Source organism: Diachasma alloeum, unplaced genomic scaffold (genome assembly GCF_001412515.2).
Source record: "Diachasma alloeum isolate Michigan unplaced genomic scaffold, Dall2.0 Dall_scaffold_00338, whole genome shotgun sequence".
Taxonomy (NCBI): domain Eukaryota; kingdom Metazoa; phylum Arthropoda; class Insecta; order Hymenoptera; family Braconidae; genus Diachasma; species Diachasma alloeum.
This window is the reverse complement of record NW_021680477.1, coordinates 838,951-863,738: the sequence shown is the minus strand read 5'-3', so window position 1 is coordinate 863,738 and position 24,788 is coordinate 838,951. Positions and strand designations below refer to the sequence as shown.

The following is a 24,788-nucleotide window of genomic DNA, read 5'->3' as shown; positions in this document are numbered from 1 at the left end:
CTACGTTTCACCTTCCTCTCGTTACATAATCACTGGAAAGGCAAGATGAGTAGGTGGGGTTTATGCGAGAATACACGTCAGATACATTTGTGGGGTGTGAAGGAAGTAGGTATGTGCAATGCCCTACAACACTGAGCTGGTCCTCAAATATTTGACGGCGCTGCATTATATCCCCGTATCTCCTGTATAACGAATAGCGCCAGTTACTATCGCCTCTATGCCAACAGGATTTCCCAAGGTGAATATCTCCAAGCTAGGCACCTTGCGAGCTTCTAATATTGGCCGAGTACACAGCGGGCGTCTTGACTAACAATGCAACGTCGCACGAATACTTGGATTGTTGGCGCTAAATTCACGGGGTTGGGGCAACATTTTCCTCGTCAATTATGGCAATAACTTGCTTCGGCTAATGGGATCCGATTCATCATTTAATTCAATTGTTCATTATGGGGCAATTCATTATGGAGATTCTCTCAGAAGTCAATGAACGTAATAAATTTTTTTTATGAAACTGCAATCATCTACTTTCCACCAATTTCAATTCACTTGGACACGCTAATTATCAAAAATATTGAAATGTCTTCACGTGAATTCGCATAAGAAGAACTTCTGAAGCAATAATTGCGCAATCCTTGAGCCGTTCCTCATAACTCATTATTGTGCACTGCCAAGCCCAACGTCTTATGCCTCAGCTCTTACACACAACTCTCATTTTTTTTGTATCCTCTCGTTTCCAGAAATATATATTTCTCATTCCATTGGTTTCCATGGTTTTAACGACTCGAGGGAGCCTGCAAATATACCGCTTTAGCGATTCAATTGAAACGTTTTCCTGATAAGTATTCATTCAGGGAATACTTTTCAAGAAATTAAGGGATACCTGATGTAATGGCCAGCCGTTGGGCATTCAACAAGCAGCCAATTTGTAGTATTAAAATGTGAGCCTTTACTATTGTGAACCACCCTAATCAGAGGACATCATAACACGCAGGTTCACGTCCGAATAAGTATGAATTATTCTTCCAAGAATGGCACTTATATTATTCATGAGGTATATATGGAGAGACTTTTTGCACAAAATTTGATGGTTAAGTCAATTAAATGTTAACGGGACGGGATATTCACGCTGTTTATGGATTTTCTGTTGCAACTCAAACCCGGAAATGATGTCTTTAAACATCAGCAAACATTCAGAGACGACTTTTAGCATCAGCTATTTACATTCCGCCTTTGCAATCTCCGTGAGTGATTGTTTAGTTTCGTGTTGCCAATTTTCTCTGAGAATTCACATCCGCTGTATTACTAGCTGTGAATTTTTATTCAACAAAAATTAACGATTTGCATTATTTATGTTTCAGGATAACGACCAGCGAGTACCATTTGCCCATCTGTCCGATTACCACGTGTACAAGATTCCGAACGCAAAGAAGTACTTTAACGCGCCCTTCGAGTGGGGCGCCTGTCTGAGGCCCTCCAGCAACGCTGAAGCCGAAGACACGGAGGCCGGGGTGCCGGGCCTCAAGGTCATAGCATTCAACAGTGAAAAATCACGCACCTGCTGGCTGACAGCCATGAGGTTCGCCAAGGTACAGTGCATCAATCAAGCTCCCCCCTTCCTGTTTTTCCCATGAGGGCGAGAGCAGTTTCTCGGTAAATTGTCCAAGCAATTACGCTGCTGCATGCAGCCCCATAATGATATCGACAAATGGTTAGCAGAATGGTGAATGAGACACCTGAAAATAGGCGGGGGTGTCATTCACCACTGTGCGAAGTGGCGTCTGAGACTGCCCTTGAAAGCCGCCTTGGTGCTTAAGCATGCCTTTGTCACCGAGCAGGCTCAAGTGTTTCGTGATGTCTTTGGCATATCGTTGCTTTTCACCATCCCTTTCTCTCATGAAGAACCAGTGAGACGACCGTACTGAAAAATCTCCGCTAACCCTTATCCTGCCCATACCAATACGCAGCTTTTTAAAAACGTCCAGAGTGCAATTCCTGTTCTCGAGATTTCTCTCCAACTCATGCTGCTTGCTTACTCTCCACTTCCATTCTCCCTTCATCCTTTTTCTCCACTTCACTCTTAGACTTTATCGTTCTCTTCATTTTAGGTTTCTTTTAGTTATTTTCCTTTTTCGTTGTTTCTCTTTACATCTCCCGCTCAGGCAGAAGGTAGTACTTAACAGTTCTTTCGAACAAGAGGGGGCTTTGTAACTCTTTCATTTTGCGAGCAGCAAGGAAATAAAGAGGAAGACGCCAGAATGGTGTGGCCCCTCAGGGATATCTCAGAGAAGAAACCATCATGCACCAACAGTTTTCTACTGCTGAGTGTCTCTACCATTTTTCTTCTCTCATCATTGAAAACTATACCTATGTACACTACTTTTATCTTGTAGCTGAACCTCGGGCCACCTCATTCTCATCATCCGGTGCAAGGGAGAATATTCGTCCGGGATCACCGGTGTGAATGCTCTGTGGAGTTCTTTGGTACTCTATCTATCTCATACTCAATTTTTTTTTCAGTCCTATTTTGGGTTGCAGAGTTGTGGATTAGTTTGGAAGGTCCAGGGGATACTCTTTCTTTCTCGGCAATCTTTTTTCGTCGCTTTCAATCTGTGTCGATCGGAAGCGCTCGGGCGGGGGGGAAACAGTGGAAGGATTTCTTCCTTCGGATTTGTCGAATGGGTTGAGAGAATGAAAAGCGTCGCGTCAGCTTCTAGTAGACAACTTGAATTTTCGCAGGAGGTTCACTTATTTGATATCATCTGCGCTTTCTTCTGGAAGGAACGATAATTTCCGGCATTAAGGAGAAGATTTGAGGTGAGTTACAAAGACAAGACTGGAAGATATCCTTGGCGCAAATCTCTGTTCTTCAACGGGTTTCCTAATGAGTCCGATGTATTCGATCAATGGACCTGGGGCGATTCAATTGATGACCGTCCTATTTCATCATCTCTAGGGTTACAAAATGGTAGAGGATGAAAAACGTCGCGTCAGCTTCTGAGATTGGTTCCTATGAGAAAGCTCGCAGTTTCTTTGGAGAAACTTGTCAGCCGATCTTATCTGCACTTTCTTCTGGGATGGACGATACTTTCCGGATTGAGGAGGATATGACTTGATTGTGGGATCAGTCTTTCGCATCTTCTTCAGTTTCTCAGAATGGCTTGAGTATATGCAAAGCATCGCATTAACTTCTTCGATTGCAACGTTTGCGATTTTTTATGGAATGAATGATCGTTTCCGGATTGAAGAGACGGCGATTGACCCATGTTGACAGAATTTCTGATGATTTCGATGCACTCGATTAATGGACCTGGCTCGATTCAATTGATGACCCTCTGTTTCATCATCTCTAGTTTCTCAAAGTGGTAGAGGATAAAAAATATCGCGCCAGCTTCGTGAATTGGTTCCTATGCGACAACTCGCAGTTTCTTCGGAGAAACTTGTCTTATCCGATATTATCTGCACTTTCTTCTGGAATGAACGATCATTTCCTCAAAATGGTAAATAATGAAAAAGATCGCGCCAGCTTCTGGGATTGGTTCCTATGAAAGAACTTGCAGTTTCTTCGGAGAAACTTGTCTTATCCGATATTATCTGCACTTTCTTCTAGGATGGACGATACTTTCCGGCTTGAGCAAAATAGGACTTGATTGAGGTTTGACCAGTCTTTTGCATCACCTCTAGTCTTTCAAAATGAATTCAGTTGATGCAAACCTTCGCATTCGCTTCTTAAAATGCGCACACCTGCAATTGCTTTTACAAGACATCATCTTCGCCAGGAAGACAACGCACTTGGCGCAATGCATCACCGAATCCCTGCTCACTACAAGATTTTCCAAACATCCCAAAGACTCTAATGAATCCGATCAATGCCCTCAACTATCAATTGACTCATTCCTAGCGAAACTCGATTAATAACAGTCGGTCTCATCATCTGAAGTTACATACTTCATTATCCCCGATCCAGGGCTTACTCATTAACCGTAGTTGAGCCGTAAGCGCTATCATTCGCCTCCATCCACTCTACAACCCACTCTACTTCAGCTATCTCTCTATCTCCCACTTGCCAATGGGTCCTCGGGTCATTCAATTACGTAATTATTCGAACGCGCTTCGTAATGCCTGGGAGCCACCTTCAATTAGTCGTCTCTCTTGGCCATGGCATCTCTGAAAATACAAGTGGCGCACTCTTTCGATTCTCAATAACGAGGATTCTCTCAGTCGCCGGAATAATTATCTCAATTCAGTAAAAACGGAACGTTCTTTTTTTAACTTGCTTGCTTCGTTCTCATTGAAATACTTCAGTTCTGTTTCATGTTCTCGTCATTTGCATGAAATTTTGGTCTTGAGGGCACGTCATCACCAGGTATGTAATTAGGGAAGTTGTTCGGGAGGAAACATTGCCTTGTTCCGTATGTGCGTCGGTTAATTACATGTTATGAAGCTATGCTGGATAGGGCGACCCGTTCTGCCTTGTAGGTTCCAAAATATTTCAAAAATTGTCATGAAAAACGTGAATTCGTTTTTGTGAATACCTAAAATTGAATTGATATGAACTTTTTCGGTACTTGATTTTCGATGATCTAAATAATCGTCAATTCTCCTACCTAAATTATTGGTTGTTAAAATATTTCAAAATTTGAATGTACAAATTAATGCTTAATTTAATATTTAAAATTTTTAGATTTATGTTAAAAATTGATAACTTCACAATTTAACGGTAATTATGATTAATGAATATGCCTGTCACTGATTACTCTACGCGAAAAATACTTTCCATTTGTATTTTTGATCACAAAAACTCATTTACCCTTATTTTCCCATTCTCTCCAAATTTAGCTTCATGACCACGATTTTTACTGCAATCAAAATTGTCAGTGGAAATATTTGGCTCTCTTTACCCAACATGAGCGACCATTACGGAAAAATGGATCTAGTATTTGTAAAATAAAATGAATAAATGCGCCATCATAGGTTTGCAACAAAAGATCCTCCAGTAAGACACCTAGAATGTCTAGAATGCTCGTCTCAACTTGAGACACTAAAAATGACTTGAATTTAGAGACACAAACGTCTGAATGCAACACAATAGTTTTTCTCATGTCTCAAACGAATTCCCTTTCTGACTTTCGAGCATGAATTATAAATGACTAATCTAAAGGCCAGGGGGTGGGGGAAAGGGTGGATAGAGGATTCACTGGGATGTCCGCCTGTCTTCTCACTGGGTCGATACCGCGGGTACATACGCGCCCCCTGCTATATCTATCTGCGCGACGACCCTCCCGTTACAGCCAACTAACATGACGCACATACCCACCCGTATATACATGCAAATTGTACATAAATTGAGGAGAGGCACACGGGTGATATACCCCAGTAAAACGGAGGAAATTACGAAACTTTGAATCTCAACATTTGGAGGTGATGTTTGGCCTATTGTGGTGTACGACCACTGGAGTTTGATTCTGCCGCAACTAGCCAACTTCCTTGAGCCCCCTCCCCCCTCCCCCCTCGGAGGAGGGGCCATTTCACTTCCAAAACCAACTGGGCGATAAATGATATTTGCCCCCCACTGCTGGGAGTGTTTTGCCAAGTCAACCGCATGCTTAAGATTTGTTGGTATACGCTTGTTGCGGGGCATTCAGTTTTATTTGGGCGATCGGAAGGAGATGAAGTGTATCATTTATCATTTTCTGGGAGTCAAATCTTGCAAACAATTAGCTCTGCCGAAAAACTATATGTTCCACGTGAGAATATTTGATGGAGTGGAACAGATTTACTTGAGGGAAATTAGCCAACTTGGTAGAAGAAAATTTAATATCTTTCACAAAAATTGAATTTTCGTCGTGATCATCAGAAATATCCCTAGAAGAATTCGAACTGTTGGCAGGAAAAAATATAATCTATTGTACGACAATCATTTCATCGGAGAGAACTCCATTGGTTTATACCATAGAAAGAATACATTGACGAGAAAAGAATATTTTTTTCCCAAAAAAAATTGTCCCCTTGAAATTATTTACTTTTGCCAATAACACAGTTTTTTTTTCAGTTTACTTTTTTTTTTGTCCACAAGCAGATTGATTCAACACGACAAACGATCTGAAGGGAACATATCATTTTTCGGCAGAACAAATTGTTTCTCTCAGTGCATCATAGTTTTGCGTTTCTTCCAAAAATGATGAGATTAGGGTAAAACGGACAATTTTCGACTATTCATAACTCGAGAACGGCAGAGTGAAATTCTCCGATTTTTCTTTTATTTTCAAGGATTTTTTTAAGCTTTAAAATGAGTCCTAATTCATCCAAATCGCATCATTTGGTCAGAAGATATTCATGTTTGCTGACGGTGCGGTCGACCCACTCAAGAAAATTTGAATTTTTCATGCATTAGTAACCTTTCCAGAATGTTTCTGCAAATTCTAGAATTCCTATCATTGTTTATTCAACTATTATTTCAAACTCCACATCAATTTTAAATCATTACAATAATTTCTGCATGTTTGTTGCAGTATGGTAAACAGCTGAGGGAAAATTATCGGGCATTCAAGAATAAACAGTGCGAACAGAATGATGCCAGCAGCCCCAAGGAACAGTATAGAACTTACAATGTCTCAAGTGTAAGTAGTCTTCACCTTTTCTCATTTGTTGAAACATTTATGTGACATCTTGGATTGTGTAAATGTCGAAAACGAGGAGAACTTATTGTCATTATGGCGGAAATTACAAATTTCTGTGGGAAATACTGTAATTTCTACTGAACTTATTGCATTTTTTTTTCACTGCAATTTTGTGAAAAAAAATACGAGAGGCTCATGCGCCGTGGAAACAGCAAATTTCAGTTCACTTATTCTCGAGAAATTAATGAAAATTCCAGGAATTCCGAGAATTTTAAGGGAATTTTCTGACAGTTCAAGGGAATTTGGCACTAAATATTCATTTTTACTCGAAAATTCATGTAAATTATGGAATTTCTGTCTTCCTGGACATACAATGTACACAGAATTCCCATCTGAATTACTCTTCAAGAATTTTAAGATATTGTACTACACTGTTGGAAAAATTTGACTAAATTTTCCTTTAAAAAATCTGAAATTCGATTTAAAGGAAAATAAGTGAAAAAAGTTGATGGAATTTCAAGTTTCTCTGAAAATTCTAGTAAAGTCCCATTTTTTTAGCGGCAAGAAGACAAAAATTCCACAATTAACGTGAATTTTCAAGTGAAAATGAATATTCACTACCAAAATTTCCCTTGAATTTTCAGGCAATTCGTTTGAAATTCTTGGAATTCCAGGAATTTTTGAAGGAATTTCCTGGAAATTCAGAGGAATCTGAAATTCAAGAAGAGATTTCTCTGAATTCTTCTGATTTTTCATTGATTTCCCCGGAAATGATGAATTTTCAATGACAAAAATCCTTGAAATTTCAGTGGAAATGGTGGAAATTTCCAAAACTCATCGGAGCTTTCAGTAGAAAACTTTTAATAGTATAGAAATGGAAGTAATTTTCAGACAGTGCAGCATGTAAAAGAACATTCAATATTAGTGGTATTTTTTGCTCCACCAATGAGCCACCATTAAACGTTACCCCTCGCATGATTAACATCGTGTGTGCCACACCGGCACCTTATCACCCCACTATCCATCGGTCTGGGGTGATAAATCATTGTGCCACTATAATTTTAGTTAATCGACCCTAGTGTTACAGCTAATGTATCTCGGGGAATACGGGAGAATCACAGGGTTTAGTGCAGTTGATTATGCACGCGTGTCCCCCGAAGACGTTTCATAAATGGATTTCTTCCGTGCTTTCGCGATGACGAAAAGGGTAATGTGATTTTTGCGGGTGCAATCGTTCATAAATCCCACACGGAGAGAAATGTTCCGTAAAAATTACGTAAATTACGTAAAAATTACGCAATTATTGCAATTTTGATTGGACTATTTTTAGCATTTTAAGCGTTTTCGAGCAAACGAACAATAGAAAAAAATTTTTTTGCACTAATTATTCGTTTTCAGATCTATATAATCGATCTTTAACGTATGAAAAGTCTCACTCCAATAACCCACGAATTTTAAAACTCATAGTAGTCTCCCCTTAAACCGGTTTACCACTTCGGTACTGAAATAATAGAATCATTGTAAAATGTCCGAAAACTTGGGACCAAAGGGGCTCAAATGAAAGTTCTGATGTTCGACTACAAAAATAGAAAAGCATTTCACTGGAGAAAAAATAGCCAAACTACTTGGATATCCGGAACATTGTCGAGGCGTTTGATTCGCGATTAATTGACTCCCTCAGGTAATTCAATTCCCATCCATTGACAGTGCAAAAATAATCTCCAGAAGCCTTATGAGAACTTTCCGCTACAATACTCTTGTATGAGAATAACGCCGAGCCTCGCCCTAAAGTGAAGACTCTGAAGTTAAAAGCTTTGGACGCCTCATCTAAACACTTTTCACGTGAGGGTTAGCAGGAAAATCCCCTTCTAGCCGGTGCTATTGTCAGAGTGAAATCTACGACCCGGTTATCCTCGAGAAAATTTCATTCTTGGGAATTGAGTTTGTGGAAAGTGGTCACTGTGGGAAAGTTGACGCTTTACTCCACACGATAGACAACTGCAGGGATTTTTTTTCATTTTTGGTAAAGGATTTTCTCAACTTGAAAATATTATATTCTTTTTTTTTTAACTCGGACGAAACAAGTCGTTTTTTTTCAACTACACAACTGATTTAACAGAATAAAATTGTAAGTTTAAACAATTTTAATTATTTATTTATAAACAAGGAATGTTTAAAAAAATGATCATTTTTGGCAAAGTGTAAATTAAATGACGCTGAATATTCAGGATTTTCTTCAAATTTTTCTCACGCTATTTAATTGACAAACAATGAGTGAAAAATTAAAGAATAATCTTCGATCAATTCCCTTTAACTTTACGTAATTGTTGAAAAATAAGAAGAGTGTTATGAATCAATTTTTTTTTTAAGTGAACAAGTTTATTTAATTATTCAAAAAATTCGAGAATCTTTTAGAAAACTGCATGATTTTCTAAATTTTTCTTGAATAAAAAAACCGACATTTTCCGAGAATTTTCTAAGAAACCGGGGAATTTTATCGGTTTTTTAGAATTCAGAAATTATGTCCAAATCAAAAAATTAGAGAGAATCAAATTTATTCCATTTACAAAAAAAAAGATAAATGGAACGAATTGAAATAAATGAGTCCCATAAAACTACATGGTAACAGAAAATCCACACAAAAAGAATTAATTCTTAATTCTTAATTACGAATTAAGAATTAAGAATTATTTTTTAAAGAATTATTTCGTTTTTTCAATTTTGCGCCTGGAAAACCTGAGAAAAATTGACAATCATGACGCAAAGAATAATTTGCGAGTTTGAAGAATTTAAAAATACAGTGTATTTTTTTAGCGCAAAAATGTATGTTTCCCTGAAGAGCTTAAAAATTATGTTTAAAAAATTATATATTCCCCTCAAGAGATCTTTTCTCGTGTTTAAACAATTTACTGGTGCACAAAACAGAAAATTTCCACCAAATCCTGACAATTTTCGTACTAGTAATTGTTGTCGTGAGACATTCATATGTCTCTCGGGTCAATACATTCGTCCTCCAGAGAATTATATGAGTCTCCGGTTATTAAGTGGATGTTATTGAGTAGTGTATATCTTTGTCCAACAAACACTTATAATTTTCATGGAACAAATGATAATTTCAAGAGGAAACTGCAATTTTCTTGCCGATAATTGTGTTATTGGCAAAACTAAATAATTTCGAGGGGACAATTTTTTTGGGGAAAAAATATTCTCTCCTCGTCAATGTATACTTTCTATGGTATAAACCTATGGAGTTCTCTCAGATCAAATGATTGTCGTGCAATAGATTATATTCTTTCCTGCCAACAGTTCGAATTCTTCTAGGGATATTTCTCATGATCACGACAAAAATTTAATTTTTGTGAACGACATTAAATTTCCCTCCACGAAGTTGGTTAATTTCCTCAAGTAAATCTGTTCCACTCGTTTCGTCAGACCTAATTTTTTCTCACAGCGAATCAGACTTGAGCATTCAATATATTCCGACTAGCTTACTATGTTTTTCTCCCCAAATTCAAATGGCAAAACTCCCGAGATTCGTCCACTACTCCCCGTTTATTCTAAACTTTTATTCAGCTGTATTCCGAAAATCAAAGTAGAGGAACAAACATTCCCCCAGTATTTTTATCTTTTATTCGTCTACCCCGACAGTACCTCGTTACACGTTATCAGTTTAGCTGGTCCATAGTTGATAGTAGTCTCTCCGAAAGCGTTAAAGTTTGACGATCCGTCGGGTGCTTAAACTTCCTCCAGACGTCGTATTTTCCTTAACGACTGTAGGAGAGGATGGGTCTGGTAGCTGCAGACGAATACCCGGAAGGAAACATCCTGCGACCCGATTTCCCGATCGACCAGCCAACACTCACCCAGACTCACTCAATCCCCTTGTATGCACACGCTCAGCTATTATTTTCACCGGCAAAATCATTCACCCTCTTTCATTGCTCAACAGTATTACCATTGTTCGTGTATTTTACACACAACAATACAACTGTCTCGATTAATCACTCTGAATTCCCGAGTGAATCTGTGTAATCATGGACAAATTAAATGCACCACGCCCCAATGCGTTCAATTTTAAATTAAATAATCAAACATTTCACATTCACTCGGAATGTTTCACCAATCCCATCTTTTATTGGATCAGAATTATCACCAATATCTACAGGAAATTCGTTTCAAACGAATTCTTGATTATTGAATGCAATTGATTTACAAAAATATAATGCCGATAACTCTAAAACGGTAGAGTGCAATTTTCCGATTTTTGTTTCAATTTCGCAGTTTTTTTGCGAGCTTTAAAATGAGATGTGACCCATCGAAATCGCTTCATTTCTTCAGGAGATATTGACGACTAAAAACGGTCTCAAACGCAACAAAAAACCTTTTCATTTCTTGAAATTTTGCGATATTTTGCAAAATAACGGGACAAAACGGGTTGTCTTTTTTCTGACATTTTTTAATTCCTGTTACTAGGAATCTTGAAAAAAAAAAAAATTTAACAGTGACGAATAATCACTCTGAGCCCCCAGGCGAATCTGTGTAATCATGGACAAATTAAATGCACCACGCCCCAATGCGTTCAATTTGAAATTAAATAATCAAACATTTCACATTCACTCGGAATGTTTCACCAATCCCATCTTTTATTACATCGGAATTATCACCAATATCCGCGGGAAATTCATTTCAAACGAATTCCTGATGATTGGATGCAATTAATTCACAAAAATTGAAATCCCAGCGCCGATAACTCTAAAACGGTAGAGGGAAGTTTACCGATTTTTTTTTAAATTTCAAGGTATTTTTGCAAGCTTTAACATGAGATGTAACCCATCGAAATTGCTTCATTTCTTCAGGAGATATTAACGACTAAAAACGGTCTCAAACGCAACAAAAAACCTTTTCATTTCTTGATATTTCGCGATATCTTCAAAACTACTGGGGCAAAACGGCTCGTTTTTTTTCAACTTATTTCAATTCTTATCCCTCGAAAATCAAATCTTATCCCGCCAGGGGAATTGTTTTTGAACGTCAATTTCGGAATTTAGAAAAGGGGTTGCAGTGACGAAAGATTTTGTTGAAAAAAAACCCCGAGGAAAAAGCGTTCAGCCGGCTGTTGCTACGCGCGAACTATCGACCAGTCTAGCCCTGCACAGTAATTCCCTCTCCGTCCCTCGCTGGTTACCAACGGTTGCTCGTCCTCCTGTGCTCCACAGTTGGTCTATCTCCCGAGGGCACAGGTGAAACGGAGCGAAAGAGACGAGGCAACATAAAACTCGAGGAAGGACTAGTTTTCAGGGCGGCGGAGGGGTGTTGGGGTGGGGGTGGGTGGGACAGGGGTGGAGTCGAGGTATAGGAATTGGCAATACCTGCCTCTTTTTACCCCTCGAGTTATGCCACAACTACTGGCTATCACTCCTGCATCCACCCACTCCATCAATTTTTCACTTCTATTTCATTTCCATCAAAGAATCGGACAACACGAAAAGTCCATTGGTTATGCATACAACAGACTCAATACTCGGGGCATTCGGCACATGGGAGCATGATGGCTTTTATGAATTCGGAATACAATGAGATAAATCGGGAAAATTGAAACTGATCAACAGTCGGGGCTTCGGGGAGTCATGTGTGCGTAATTCAGTTGGCGATTTTGTCGTTGGTTTTTTAAAGTGGAATTATCTCGAATACAAGGGGTTTTGGGAGATAATGTTATAGAACATTTTTTGTTGAAAATTTTGTCAGCTATAAACAATCTTATATGTAATTTTCCCCTAAAGCTGCTCGTTTCCGAGATAATTTAACAATTAGCAAAATGAAAATAGCAAGTTTGTGTAGTTTTTGACGAATCTGCTTTTTACGTCATTTTCAGAATGAGAATATATCGATAACGAGTGGTTTTACGACAAAATGTCACTAGACATATTTTGTAGTTAATAAAATTTCCTGCAAAAAATGTCTTGTAACATTTTTCTGTAGAACGAATAATTTTCGAGATAAACGCACTTTACAAAAAAAAAACATTTCTTAACAGATGTCTTTGTGCATTTTTAGTATTTCAGCGCATTAAATGCAAGGGAATTTTTCCCTCGAAGTGTCACGATGTTCCTCCACCAAACAATCTCAATATCAGGAATAAGAAATGGGCACTAAATTTCTATTAAATCTATTCTAGACTCCTACGTTCTCCTCCAAATCCTGTAATTCTCAGTTTTATTACTCGCGCATAAATCAGTGAGCGAAATAACGATCGCCCTCTGCCGGTTTTCTCGTCTGTATAAACCGTCTTGTTCAACAGATATTTCCGGTATTGGTTTTCGTGGGGGCACACGTGGCTGTTGCGCCTCGGAATAATCACATGTTCGATTGCGTATCACCGGGGGAAAAAGATATTCCTGGAGTATGTAAAGCTCGTAAACTCGTGAATAAAAATGTTCTCTGCACTCCACCAATCGACGGATGTGCTCGTAAAATCTTGTGTATAATGAGAGAATATTACGCGGCTAGCGTTTTAATAACGATTACATTCTGGAGTGAATTGCGTCGAGCGTATGGACCATTTATGGATGATTTTATTGATATTGCAGGGAAGAACAGTTTTGATTTCCAAGTACTCGATAAAATGTTAATAGAAAAATTTTATTTACACATACTTGAATGAATTTGAAACATCACATTTGAAGAAACCATCAGAAAGCTCACTTTCAGGGAAATTCATGAAAAATTCGAAATTTTCAACAATCATCATAGAAATCAAATCAACAAATATTGCTATCGTAATCACCTTTTAACTTCGACTTAATGGCATTGAAACAAACATTTTAAGCTATGATTGAATTCATCTGAAGCATGATATTCAAAGATATCCCCGGAATTTTTGATTTTCAAAAAATACAAAATTTTTGCAAACTTTCAAATAAATCAAAATAACGATTACTGCTATCGCCTCCATCTTCCAACTCGGTCAAAAGGACATCCGAACAAATTTTTTAAGCCATCATTCAAGCAATTCAGAACATTTTTTTTAGTTATCGTGGGACAACCGATTTTCGAAAAAAATCGAAAATTTAAAAAACTCATCGATGAATTAAAATTTCATTAATGGCGACTGATGAGGCTTAACAATGAAAACGTCAGGCAAATTTATTCAAATAATTTAATTCTTAACATCCTCAGAATTCATTGGTAAAATTTTTCACGGTTTTTATTCACAATTTTAATGAATGACTTTCTACCAGTGAATCCACACATTCAATGCAACCGGAAATGACTGGTGATTAGGTACATACCGCGTATTGAACAGTCGCCGGTGTGGTTGCGTTTTCATCTCCTCCAAAATCGACTATTGGAATCAGTCTGTAACTTCCCAGTGCTTTGATGACCGGTCGCGTGAAGCCCTAATAATTTTCCGGGCTCAACCCGGGAAACCGAAGGGCTTCGCCTTGGTAACCCATGGGTAATTGGTCGTACTACTCTCCCCTTCCCCTCCACTTTCCAATTGGAACGCTTTCCAATACAGCGTCCATCAGACCGCGCCACATTATCGGGAGAATTCAAACCTGAATCGACCTAATCTCCCTCACCCACACGTGAACACCAATTTCCGTTTATATATTATATATAACATGAGGATAAGAATATCGTAGCTTTTTTTCGTTATTAAATAAATATTTAATACACATACTTTTGAGAGTTCTGAATAGCCCGTCGCTTAAATAGTTGGAATCAACGTTCACCCGGCTAAAAAATTCGATTTTGAAAGTTGACTTTCCTCCTGAAAAAATCCAAGATCTGACACTTTGGCCTCCGGTGAAAATTTTTTTTTTTCAGTTTTCATTTTTTTCACATACTTTTGAGAGTTCTGAATACCCCGTCGCTTAAATACTTGGAATCAACGTTCACCCGGCTAAAAAATTCGATTTTGGCGAAAGTTGACTTTCCCCCTGGAAAAATCCAAGATCTGACACTTTGGCCCTCGTGACCCTTTGACCGACTTTTCCCCCTGAAAAAATCCAAGATCTGACACTTTAGCCCCCGGTGAAAAAAATTTTTTTTTCAGTTTTCACTTTTTCCAGGCGAGATCGGCGCGCGTGCTGCGCACGCGCCTTCTCATCTCCTCACGTAGTGGCGCTTCAGTTTCAGTCTTACGCTTACGCTTATTTGAGATGTTCGAGATATTTCGAGATCAATTTCTTTCCTCCTTTTTACGATAGGATTTCCTTCACTTATTGTTTATGAGACCGGTAAAGTACGCCATAACACTTCTAATTTGATGAGAAAACTCATTTGTAACGTAAATGATTTATGTAGTCAATTTTATTTTTATTTTCAACTGAGTTGTCCACTTGATAGGTTAAACATCCTTACGTTCTTCAAAATGCAAACTTTTATGGGAAAATCCAGGGGAAATTGTTAATTTTAGTTCAATTATTCCACGCAAATGAATGAAAATTAAAGTAAGTTGGGAAATTATCGTCTTTTTGCTGCTCCAAAATGACGAGTTCCCTTGAATTTTCAGTGAATTTTGAAATTTCATCTTCTTTTTAACAATCCCAATTCAACTATAAAGTTCTTCCCGTATTTTTTTATTAGTTCATTATATATTTCACCCAATTTTCTCCTACCCCTCAACTCTCCCATTATTATTTCAAACCCCGTTTTCTATTTTCTTTAAAGTTGGTCATGGCCGAACGTGTGCCGTTGCGCATGGAAATTTTTAATTTAACTTTACGACTCCCCGGAGGTGGGAAGAGGGCAAACCGGCATTTGCCGAGGTCTCTTGGTTCCTCACGGGAAAATGCTCTCAGCTTCCTCAGACTTTTGTCGTCTCGTTACCCTCGGCTCTCCTGCGGGGTGGTTCCAGTTGAGCGACTACTTGGATTTATAGGAGGAAAATCCCGAGACACGGGTCTGGGGGATTTTTCGTATACATGGGGTCTGCAAATAGCGGGATGATATGAGGTGGAAGAGTGTCTGAGTGAGGTCAAAGTGGTTGGGATTGTAGGTAACGAAGGGGTGTTAAACCGAATGCCATTTAACTGCGTTCGTTCGGGAAGAATTACCACAGCCAAATGTGAAATCCCTAAATTTCGCGGAGAAATGAAGAAAAAATGTCTCGATTTTCAGGGACATGTCACTGATATCCCTGAAAAACAGTGACATATCGAACGAATTTTTAATTTTCGCATTCAGCGATAAAAAATCGTAAAACCCAATCTTTTGAAGATAACTTCGGAACAGACAGAGACTCTTAGTGAAGAGGATATCTCCAAGTTGTTTTGAACCCCCAGTTGATGAATGTCTTGAGAGCCTGGAGAGGTGGAGGGTTCAATGTCCCTTGATTGCATCTCCAGTACTCGCGATAGATCTACTCTGTTTTCTAGTGCATCCTCGCTATCTGATGCGGTCAATTGAGATGTCTCAAATTTACATTTCAAGATGGCTTCAATAACAAAACAATACAGTATACATTCCTTTTCCGTTCAATATTTCATCTTTACGTGCATTTTTTTCCATAAAAAAATCTTCAACTGAATACATTCATTAATTACCAAAATAATGAACTATTGATTCACCATAAAGACCAAGTATTTTATGAAATATGCTATAATATACATGGCTCGTCGTAGAAGAGAATATTAAATTAATTGCCCTGAAAGTATTCACGAAATGTTCCAAATTGTTAGTTTCCAACAAATATCACGGATCTGTCGTTCTAAAGCTATCAAATATCAACACAAAATGTTACATTTGAGTATTTACCGCCTCCAACTCAAGAGAAAAACTGTAACGTATCCTTCTGTTCATGGAAACTACAGCTAAAAACAGAAAACTTGAAAACGCTCCTGCAATGAGACCCTTATACCCGGGTTCTACTACCTGAAGGCTGTCGTAGCAATACGCAAAGGGAAAAGGACACTTCACGTTGAGCCGTCAGTGTGGACGCATCAAAACATTCAATCTATCCAAAATCTAAATCAATTGCTCGGTCTCGGTAAATACTCAAGTTAATCAACCTCAATTCAACTCAAATTTATATCAAACATTTATTCCGCGTCATTGTATTCCAAACTATTATCGTTACTAAATCAATTTGTCGTGCTATATTTCACTGGAAATTCAAACTTAAAATGACAAGTGTCCTCTTTCTTTTCATCAAGTAATGCCTCAAATTATATTTAAAACAACTAAAGAATAATAACTGAATGGAACCACATTCAAGTAATAAATCCGATTGAAAATTAGATAAATCTTAAATTAAGCCAAGCTATTTTGGTATTGATCACAAAAACAAGAATGAATTTTTCAATTCCTTCCAAATTAATAATGAATGAACAATCATCTCATATTAGTCGTAAATTTTCCTGCGTGAGCTTAACTCTTGGCTCGGAATTCAGTTTCAAAAAACTGAACTATTAATTCAGCATAAAGATGAAGTACTTTATGAAATAAAAGGAAAATTGTCAGACGATACCTTTCGTTGGGGCTGAAACCGTCAAGGACGTACCATCCGATCGTTCTTCCCAGAAACGTGATCCGATTTCCCCGTTTCGTTCTTCGATTATCTCGATTATCCTCTCGAGGAATCCCACTCGACTCCAAGCCGTCTGGCGGGCTCGATCTCCACTTCATATTTTTTTTATTATCTCGATGATTCTGTAGCGCTCGTTTTATAAGTAAGAGTGTCGCACGCTCGGAGGACGAGACAAAAGACTGCACTTGAGATGACGGAGGATCGGGGAAGATGGAACGAGGGTTCCCGGGGGATCAACGATTTTTTAAGACAGATCATTTCATCCTGGATTATCCGCTGTAGGTAATTCATTTCAACTGTTATGCAATGATGAGAGTGCACGTGGTGACTCGCATGATGGATCGATCACAGCCGCATGAGTGATCTCAGTATTGGACGGGAGTTACGTGTCTAAGCAGCAATTTTTTTCTATCGCCCGACTTTCATATTCATTCGTGTGGGGACAGGCATTTCTTTTTTATAGTTTTTCATTTAAAAAAATCTGAAAACAATTAGAAAGTTTACTTTCGGAGGAAAATTGATGAAATAATTTGAAAAGTGCAATTATTGAAAATTGCGAGCATTTTCTGGAAATAGTTTTTAAACAATCAATTTTCCCGAAAATTTACACAATTCCAATTAATTATTAATAAACAACAAATGTTTAAAAAACAATAATTCTGTGCGAAGTGTAATTTCAAGGTAATTTGAATCATTATGCAACTCATGAAAGAAGAACTTGCATGTTCCGATTTTATCCTCTTCCTAATTAGCATTCGTCTCGTTCATCGTAGATCATGCAAATGAAAGACTCTACCCACTTTTTCAATGACATATTTCCGTTAACACGAAGAGTAATGATTGCCAATAGCATTTCGATGAAGAAAGTCAATGAAAATTATCCCGGGGATAATTGTCGCTGTATGTCATTCCCGACAAATCACTCAGCGGCATTAAATAGAAGACAGGAGAGAAGAAGGAGAATTGATGAATGGGGTACAGACGTGTTCAGACAAAACATTTCTTCCTTCAATTGCGTTTCGCTCATTGCACGTGATTTATGAATAATCGCGGTTTTCCAATTATTTCTCGTCGAAATATTGCGGCTGTGGGTATGGGGGAGGGCAACATCCCAATTCTTACGAGAACTAGCACATAAAACATCCTTGTCTTGTTGTCTGGTGACAACGCTTTTACGATCCTCTTTATCGATGGTAATTTGTGGTCGTCTGCAGGAATCCTCTTTTTTCGTGTTCTTCTCGTCTTTCTTAGGAACTTTCAGCTCAAATTGAGCATGAAAGTGTGCTGGAAACTTCAAGCGAAGCAGCACAGATCAGCGGGCACTGCGCAAAATTACACGAAGGAATGTCAAATTGAAAAAAAAAACTATTCATTATACTTTGTAAAATTGTAAAGTACTCTCATTGTACGTCTCCAATTTAACAACTTGACAACAATAATATTGTGAAATAAATCAACAGGCAGGAAATTATTTGGTGAATTTCAACAGCTAGTTGGTGAAATTTAACAATTGTTTAATTAAAATTCAGAAAAAGATTTTTTGAGGAGAGACATTGATCGATTGTCAAGATACAAACGATTGCGGGATTGTTTCCAAATGTATATTGCTCTCATCATCTTGTTTGGTAGTCAAAATTGATTGAATGAAATTGAAAAATCTTTTCTGATTTTAATTTTGATTAATTAGGTGTTAAATTTTACCATTTAGTTGGTAAAATTCACCAACAGTTGTCGAAATTCACCAAATAATTTTCTCCGTGAAGTCACATTAAAAAATTTTTTTTTCAATTTTCAATTTTTAATTTTGTTGTAATTGTCAAGGAAACATTAATCACATCAAACATTGCAAGTCGTACTCCACAAATTATACATCACGGTCCTAATTAATTCCTAATCACAACTGTCAATTCAGTCTCACAAAAAATTTCAATCAGTTGCTGAATTCACCTGAATTTTTTCATTCCCAAACAAATTATCAAATAAATTCATGTGATAGAATGAAATTTTGTTTCAACCCCATCACCACGCACTCCGTCTCTGTTTCCAACCAAACGAATAAAGTAAAATAGATTGGCGAGTGAGAGGTGAAGAGACAGTCGAAAAAACAGACCAGGAGAAGCGAGGAAGGTCGGTAGATGGATAAAACTTTAACTGGCTTTTCCCTCGACAATGGACTCGTCTGTCTGGCTGCATTCTGCAGACTGCGGAATCCAATAACCTTTCTCCCTTCCCCCTCCCCCTCGGCGTCAAACCCCCCGAGTGAAAATTTATCCCTGGCCCACCCCATTATCGCGTAAAACAGCGAAAACGCTTCGTCGAAACGGCCAAAAGGTAAATGCTTGCTGCAGTCGTTGAGAGGAGGGTGGACTCCAGCGAATTAACAGCGGATACGAAACCAAAAGTTTCTCGGAATGATTTCGACGAGTGGCAGTGGCATTCTCCAAGTTCAACTTTAACTCTTGAAGTGATGCAATTGTACTGACGGAGTGGAAATGTCGGGAGTTTTTATCTTGGAGGATGGAAAATTTTTATTAAATCGAGAAATTAGATGACGATTTGCGTCAATCGCGTTATCTTCTTCATTGGTTTATTTGCGGGAATTTTATTTTGATAAATAATGAGGAATTGATGAGTATACGAGGTATTCGGAGGTCTTGGTGATCATGGTTTTTTAATTGGCGATAAATGATGGATTTTTCCGGATTTATCGGAAGGAAAAAACGAATAAGTCGTTTCTTTTCTCCATCCAATTTTTGTGTTTATAATTTAATCCTGCGATAGTCGGGTTGGGTTAATTATTTAGTATATTTATTTGGGTCACAGTGTTGGAAAAAAATTTAATTTCGAAGAATGTTGACTAGTTATTTTTAGGGGAGTGACATTGTATTTTATTTCTGGGGGAAAATTAATTAAATTTAACATTTCAGGGGAAATTCAATGACATTCCAAATTTTGGAGCTGCAGGATGACGAGAATTCCTAAATTGACTTGAATTTTTAATCAAAACATGAATATTTTCTTCAAAATTACTCCAAATTTCCAATTAATTCCAAATTCAAAGAAATTTTTCACCTGAATTCCATTATTTTTCATGGAAAAACGGACCTGTACCCTCAGTTTCCATCATTTCTCCCTAATTTTTTAAATTTCCAATTACGAAGTTTCTTAAAAATCAAGTGCACCAATAAGTCACGAAAATCCCCAAAAAGCGCTGCGGGAATTTCAGCCCCAAATTCTCAGCAGTCAAACGTATTAAAAACCGAATTTCACAAAATCAAACCTTTATCGTCATTTCTTGAATATCACTTCAGATGCTCTCCGCAAGAAATATCTAATCTCGAAGAGAAAACCAGGAAAGAGTTTCAAAAAGTACAGATCACTGCCGATACCAACCCCCTCAGCGATACCCCTTACCTCGTATTCTTCAGCTGAAATTCACATCACGCAGATCCCGAGTGGAAAAAAAAATTGATGGCTGATGGAAAAAAAAACGTTTTGAAAGTAAAATTCAATAAGAAGTGTGAGTCGAACCTGAAATTGTACGAATCGCCACGTAAATTCTACGATTTGTTCCGTAAAATGATTTTGGATTTCCCCAACGATTGAGCAATTTTACGGAACGGAACGTAGAAATAACTCACCGGCTTCATAAAAATTGTTGAACGTTCAAGAATTTTTGATTTTTGAGGCATAATAAGTCGGCAAGTTTCTGTAAGATTTTACTTCCTCGGTAAAAATTACGTGACAATTTCGTACTCTGTTCGGTGATGAACCGGAAAATTCACTGAGCGTTTCAGATTTCTTCTCTTCCATTCCTATAAAAATGGGTGGAAAACGATTCCCCATTGCGGATTACGTGAATTGTTCCGTAAGTTTTGCTGAATATTTTTCTCCGTGTGGGCAAGTAAAAGAGGCTGAGAATTCAAGAACGCTCATTGAGCGATGCACGGCTGGGGTGAATGAAGTCACCGAGGTCGCTTGATTGAACGAAACTTTATCGCCCGGGATAAGGATGCCCTCCGCAGGATCCTCCCTCTCATTTGTCCCCCTCAAGTCTCGTTGTCTCTCCGTCAAGGGTCATCCGGAGACACCGGAAAAGTGAAAGGGACGAGAGAGAATGATCCTTTCGCTGGGCTGCGGTACGACGAACGTAGGAACAATTAATTAATCGCAGTAAGCACTCGAGGACACGTCTTCACGTCGAGGTTCTTCCTAAACCTTGGCATTACCGAGACGTTAACTTAAATTACACGTTAAACTTGTTCGAGTTACGTCGTTAAACAGCCGGAAAGTGAATTAAACTTCAACCCGAAGGGGCGATAAACTATTACAGGGAGTGGGGAATAAAAATAATCGGATAAATGACGTATTTTAATTGAGTTAATCTATCTAACGGACATTTTTTGCTTCCGCATGGAAGCGTTGTATTCGTCTAGTGCAAAATTTTCTTGAATTTCCTTATATTCGTTGACAATAAACATCTATTGACATTTCCGTCCCCAAACAAAAAAAATCAACATTAAATATGAAAAATCTGTCCTTAAACCCCCATAAGTTCAATACTAAACTCTCAAATTTCCCCCCAAATTCAATTCAAACTCTCCAAATAAAAAAGTGCACTTTCTCCAAAATTTTAACCGAAACCCTCAATGCACAAATACCGACAATCGATTTATAATACTTTTATTATACATATTTTTCACAAATTACGGGTATTGATCAAAGACTCAAAATTATTCATTATTTTTTCACTCATCATTCATTTTCATCACTCGCTAAATTTTCAATTCTATGTATTCATTTTCATAATGCATTTACAGACCTACAAAATGTAACAAATTAAAAATTTCAATAACGACAAGAAACCTTCTCCCAAATAAGCGAGTTAAGAGATGATCGCGCGTCCTGTCTAGTTTACAAAATTAGAAACATATTGTCAAAGAGTTGAAGTTCACCGAGTGAATAAAATTTATAATCGCTAATGAATTGATCAATTCAAGGTAATGATACCGAGGAAAAGTATGAATCCACTTCGTCAGTGCATCTTCCTCGTGCCGGACCGAGAGAGCTAATCGATATCAACGCACCTCGATACATAAACCATGAATAATTCCCCCTTCCCCCTCCCCCCTTTTACGGATAATGTATCTCACTCAGAACATAACTCCACTCCGCATGTTGGGCATCGAGGGTCTTTCCTACTTGTGAGCCAGCCAGTGCGCGAATGCGCATGCGCGCATGTAACCTTGACATTGAACACACCCTCTCGCCCCCCCCCCCACCCCCCACCCCCTGGCACTGCGATACAGCGTTGCCATTGAGTCTGGCGCAACGAGTATTCTCTACTCGTTATCTCTGTCATTCGTGTGGGGAGGAGAGAAAAAAAGAGCAATTGCTATCCTCAGATGAATCATTTCATCGATTATCTCTTCTTCTTGCGTCATTTTCGATGATGAGAAAAACCAAATGCTGATTTTTATTTTTATTGAAAATTGATTGAGGAAGTGGGTGGAGCAGATCGTATTTGATGGGCAATATTTTATGATTCAACGATGCGATTTTGATGAATTAGGGGTCATTTTAAAGCTTGAAAGAACATCTTGAAATTGAAGAAAAATAGGGGAATTTCACTCTACCGTTTCAATGTTATTGACAGTTATTGAGAATTAAAAAATACTCAAATTTAATAAACCTTTCAAACATTTTAAAAACTACTGGGGCAAAAGGGATCAGTTTTCTCCGAAGGTAATGGACTAGATAATTAATTGAAGATATTAAAAAATAATTCGGATGAATCAATAATTAATTAAATTTAGTATTTGATACTATAAATTAGCCGTGAGAATATTCAAATAAAATTCAGACAATTCATAATTAAATCATCTCTTCTTTTTGTATTGATTTCGATGATTAGAAGCGCCAAATGTTGAGTTTAATTATTGAAAAACATTTTCATAATGAGGGTAAAACGCCTTTGATTATGAATATCTCCTTAGTGAATAATGCGATTTTGGTTAATTTCGACTTTTTCGCTGTTGAAGCTAAAAATCATTTTTAATTTGAAAAGTCCCCTGAAATGAAAAAAAATCGGGAAATTTCACTCTATAGTTTCAGAATGATTGGAAATTAAAGAAATAAAGAATTAAAAACTTCCCAAATTCAATCAAATAAATCGATCTTTCGAACATTAAAAAAACTTCTGGCCAAAAAGGGTCATCTTTTTTTTATTTCCTAAAGTAATCAACTCGATAATTAATCGAGGACATTAAGAAATCATTGGGATGACTGAATAATTCATTAAACTCAGCATTTGATACTATAAATCAGCCGCTAGAATATATTATTATTGGAAGAAAATTCAGAGAATTCATCATCTCATCACTGGAAACACGAAAATTCACCGTCTAATCTCCGATGCCAAGGTCACGCTTACGTATGTTGCGAGTGTACACCTACACTTGGTCATTAATCATTCGTATCGAATAACCGTGGGTAACCCGATATGGAAGGCTCTGCCTCCTCCAGTGAGCCCATACATGAATACATTATGATTATTGTGTAGAACATTACTGCGATCGGGCACACGCGCTGGCCCTTGCGATAATGGGCCGCGGGGCACACCGCGGTTTCCGGGGTACAGCGAAAAAAATCGCTTTTTGATTAGAATTATCTAATCGACGCTGGAACGATGATGTTGCGCAATGCGATGACTTTGCATGATTTATCCCGACGGTTATTCACTACTGACGTCTGCTATTCCATTTTTGGGTGAGCTAATTGGATTTCGATTATCTCGAATGAGTTTTTTTTCGGAATAAAGTGGAATATGATTTTTAAAATTTTTTGTTTTGGTTCAGGCGACTATTGCCTTGAGTTTTCAATCATCTCTATATTTTATTCAACTTATGCTGTTTAAAAAATGATGCTTGAGGGACTGACTAGTTATAATTATCAAGTGCTTGAGAGAAAATCCCAGAACTTACTTGATTTTTTTATTGAACTTGAATGTTCAGCACAAATTTGACAATAAAAATATTTACTGGAATTTTTCTCATTTTGTACCAATTTTCACAGTCTTTATAATTTTATTTCATTATTTTTTAATTCAAGAAAATTTTGGTTTTTCATAACCAATGTTAAATTCATTGAAAATATAATTTTTTTAACAACTAATTTGAAAAATCCAAAAATTTTCATTTAAAACTTTTTTTTTATTCAAAATTAATCGTTAAAAATTTTCGTCTCGTCGAAATTCAAAGAAATTACAGTTCTTCGTATGTTGACATCTTCTTTCTCAAAAAAATCAACATTAAATATGAAAAATCTATCCTTGAATCCATAACTTCAATACTAAACTCCCGAAGTTCCCCGCAAATTCAATTAAAACTCTCCAGATAAAAAAGTGCGTCTTCTCCTAAATTTTAACCTAAACCCCCAATGCACCACATATTCCCCTGAAAATGGAGAATGGCGTTCTAAGCGCCCCGCCTCCCGCCATCTCACCAGATATCTCCAAAAGTAGAAACCCTCCGACTTTAATCAGACTTCCCGAAACTCCCGAAAAATAATTCTTCTATTTTACGTCGAGGCTAACGTCAAAAATGCGAGAACGTTTAGGGTGGGGCGGGGGGGGGGGG

At 37.7% G+C, this 24,788-nt stretch overlaps 1 protein-coding gene across 2 annotated transcripts in view; it reads left to right on the top strand.

Moving 5' to 3' along the window:
* Positions 1-1,358: 1,358 nt before the first annotated feature.
* The window catches only part of LOC107040569 (growth factor receptor-bound protein 14), a gene marked incomplete at its 5' end in the record, with an annotated part of 65,392 nt that continues 41,962 nt past the window's right edge, over positions 1,359-24,788 (top strand). Inside the window, 2 exon segments of one of the 2 annotated variants that reach the window (XM_015260701.1) lie at positions 1,359-1,586; positions 6,522-6,617. In XM_015260701.1, coding sequence (XP_015116187.1) covers positions 1,359-1,586; positions 6,522-6,617 — 324 coding nt within the window. 2 annotated transcript variants of the gene reach the window in all.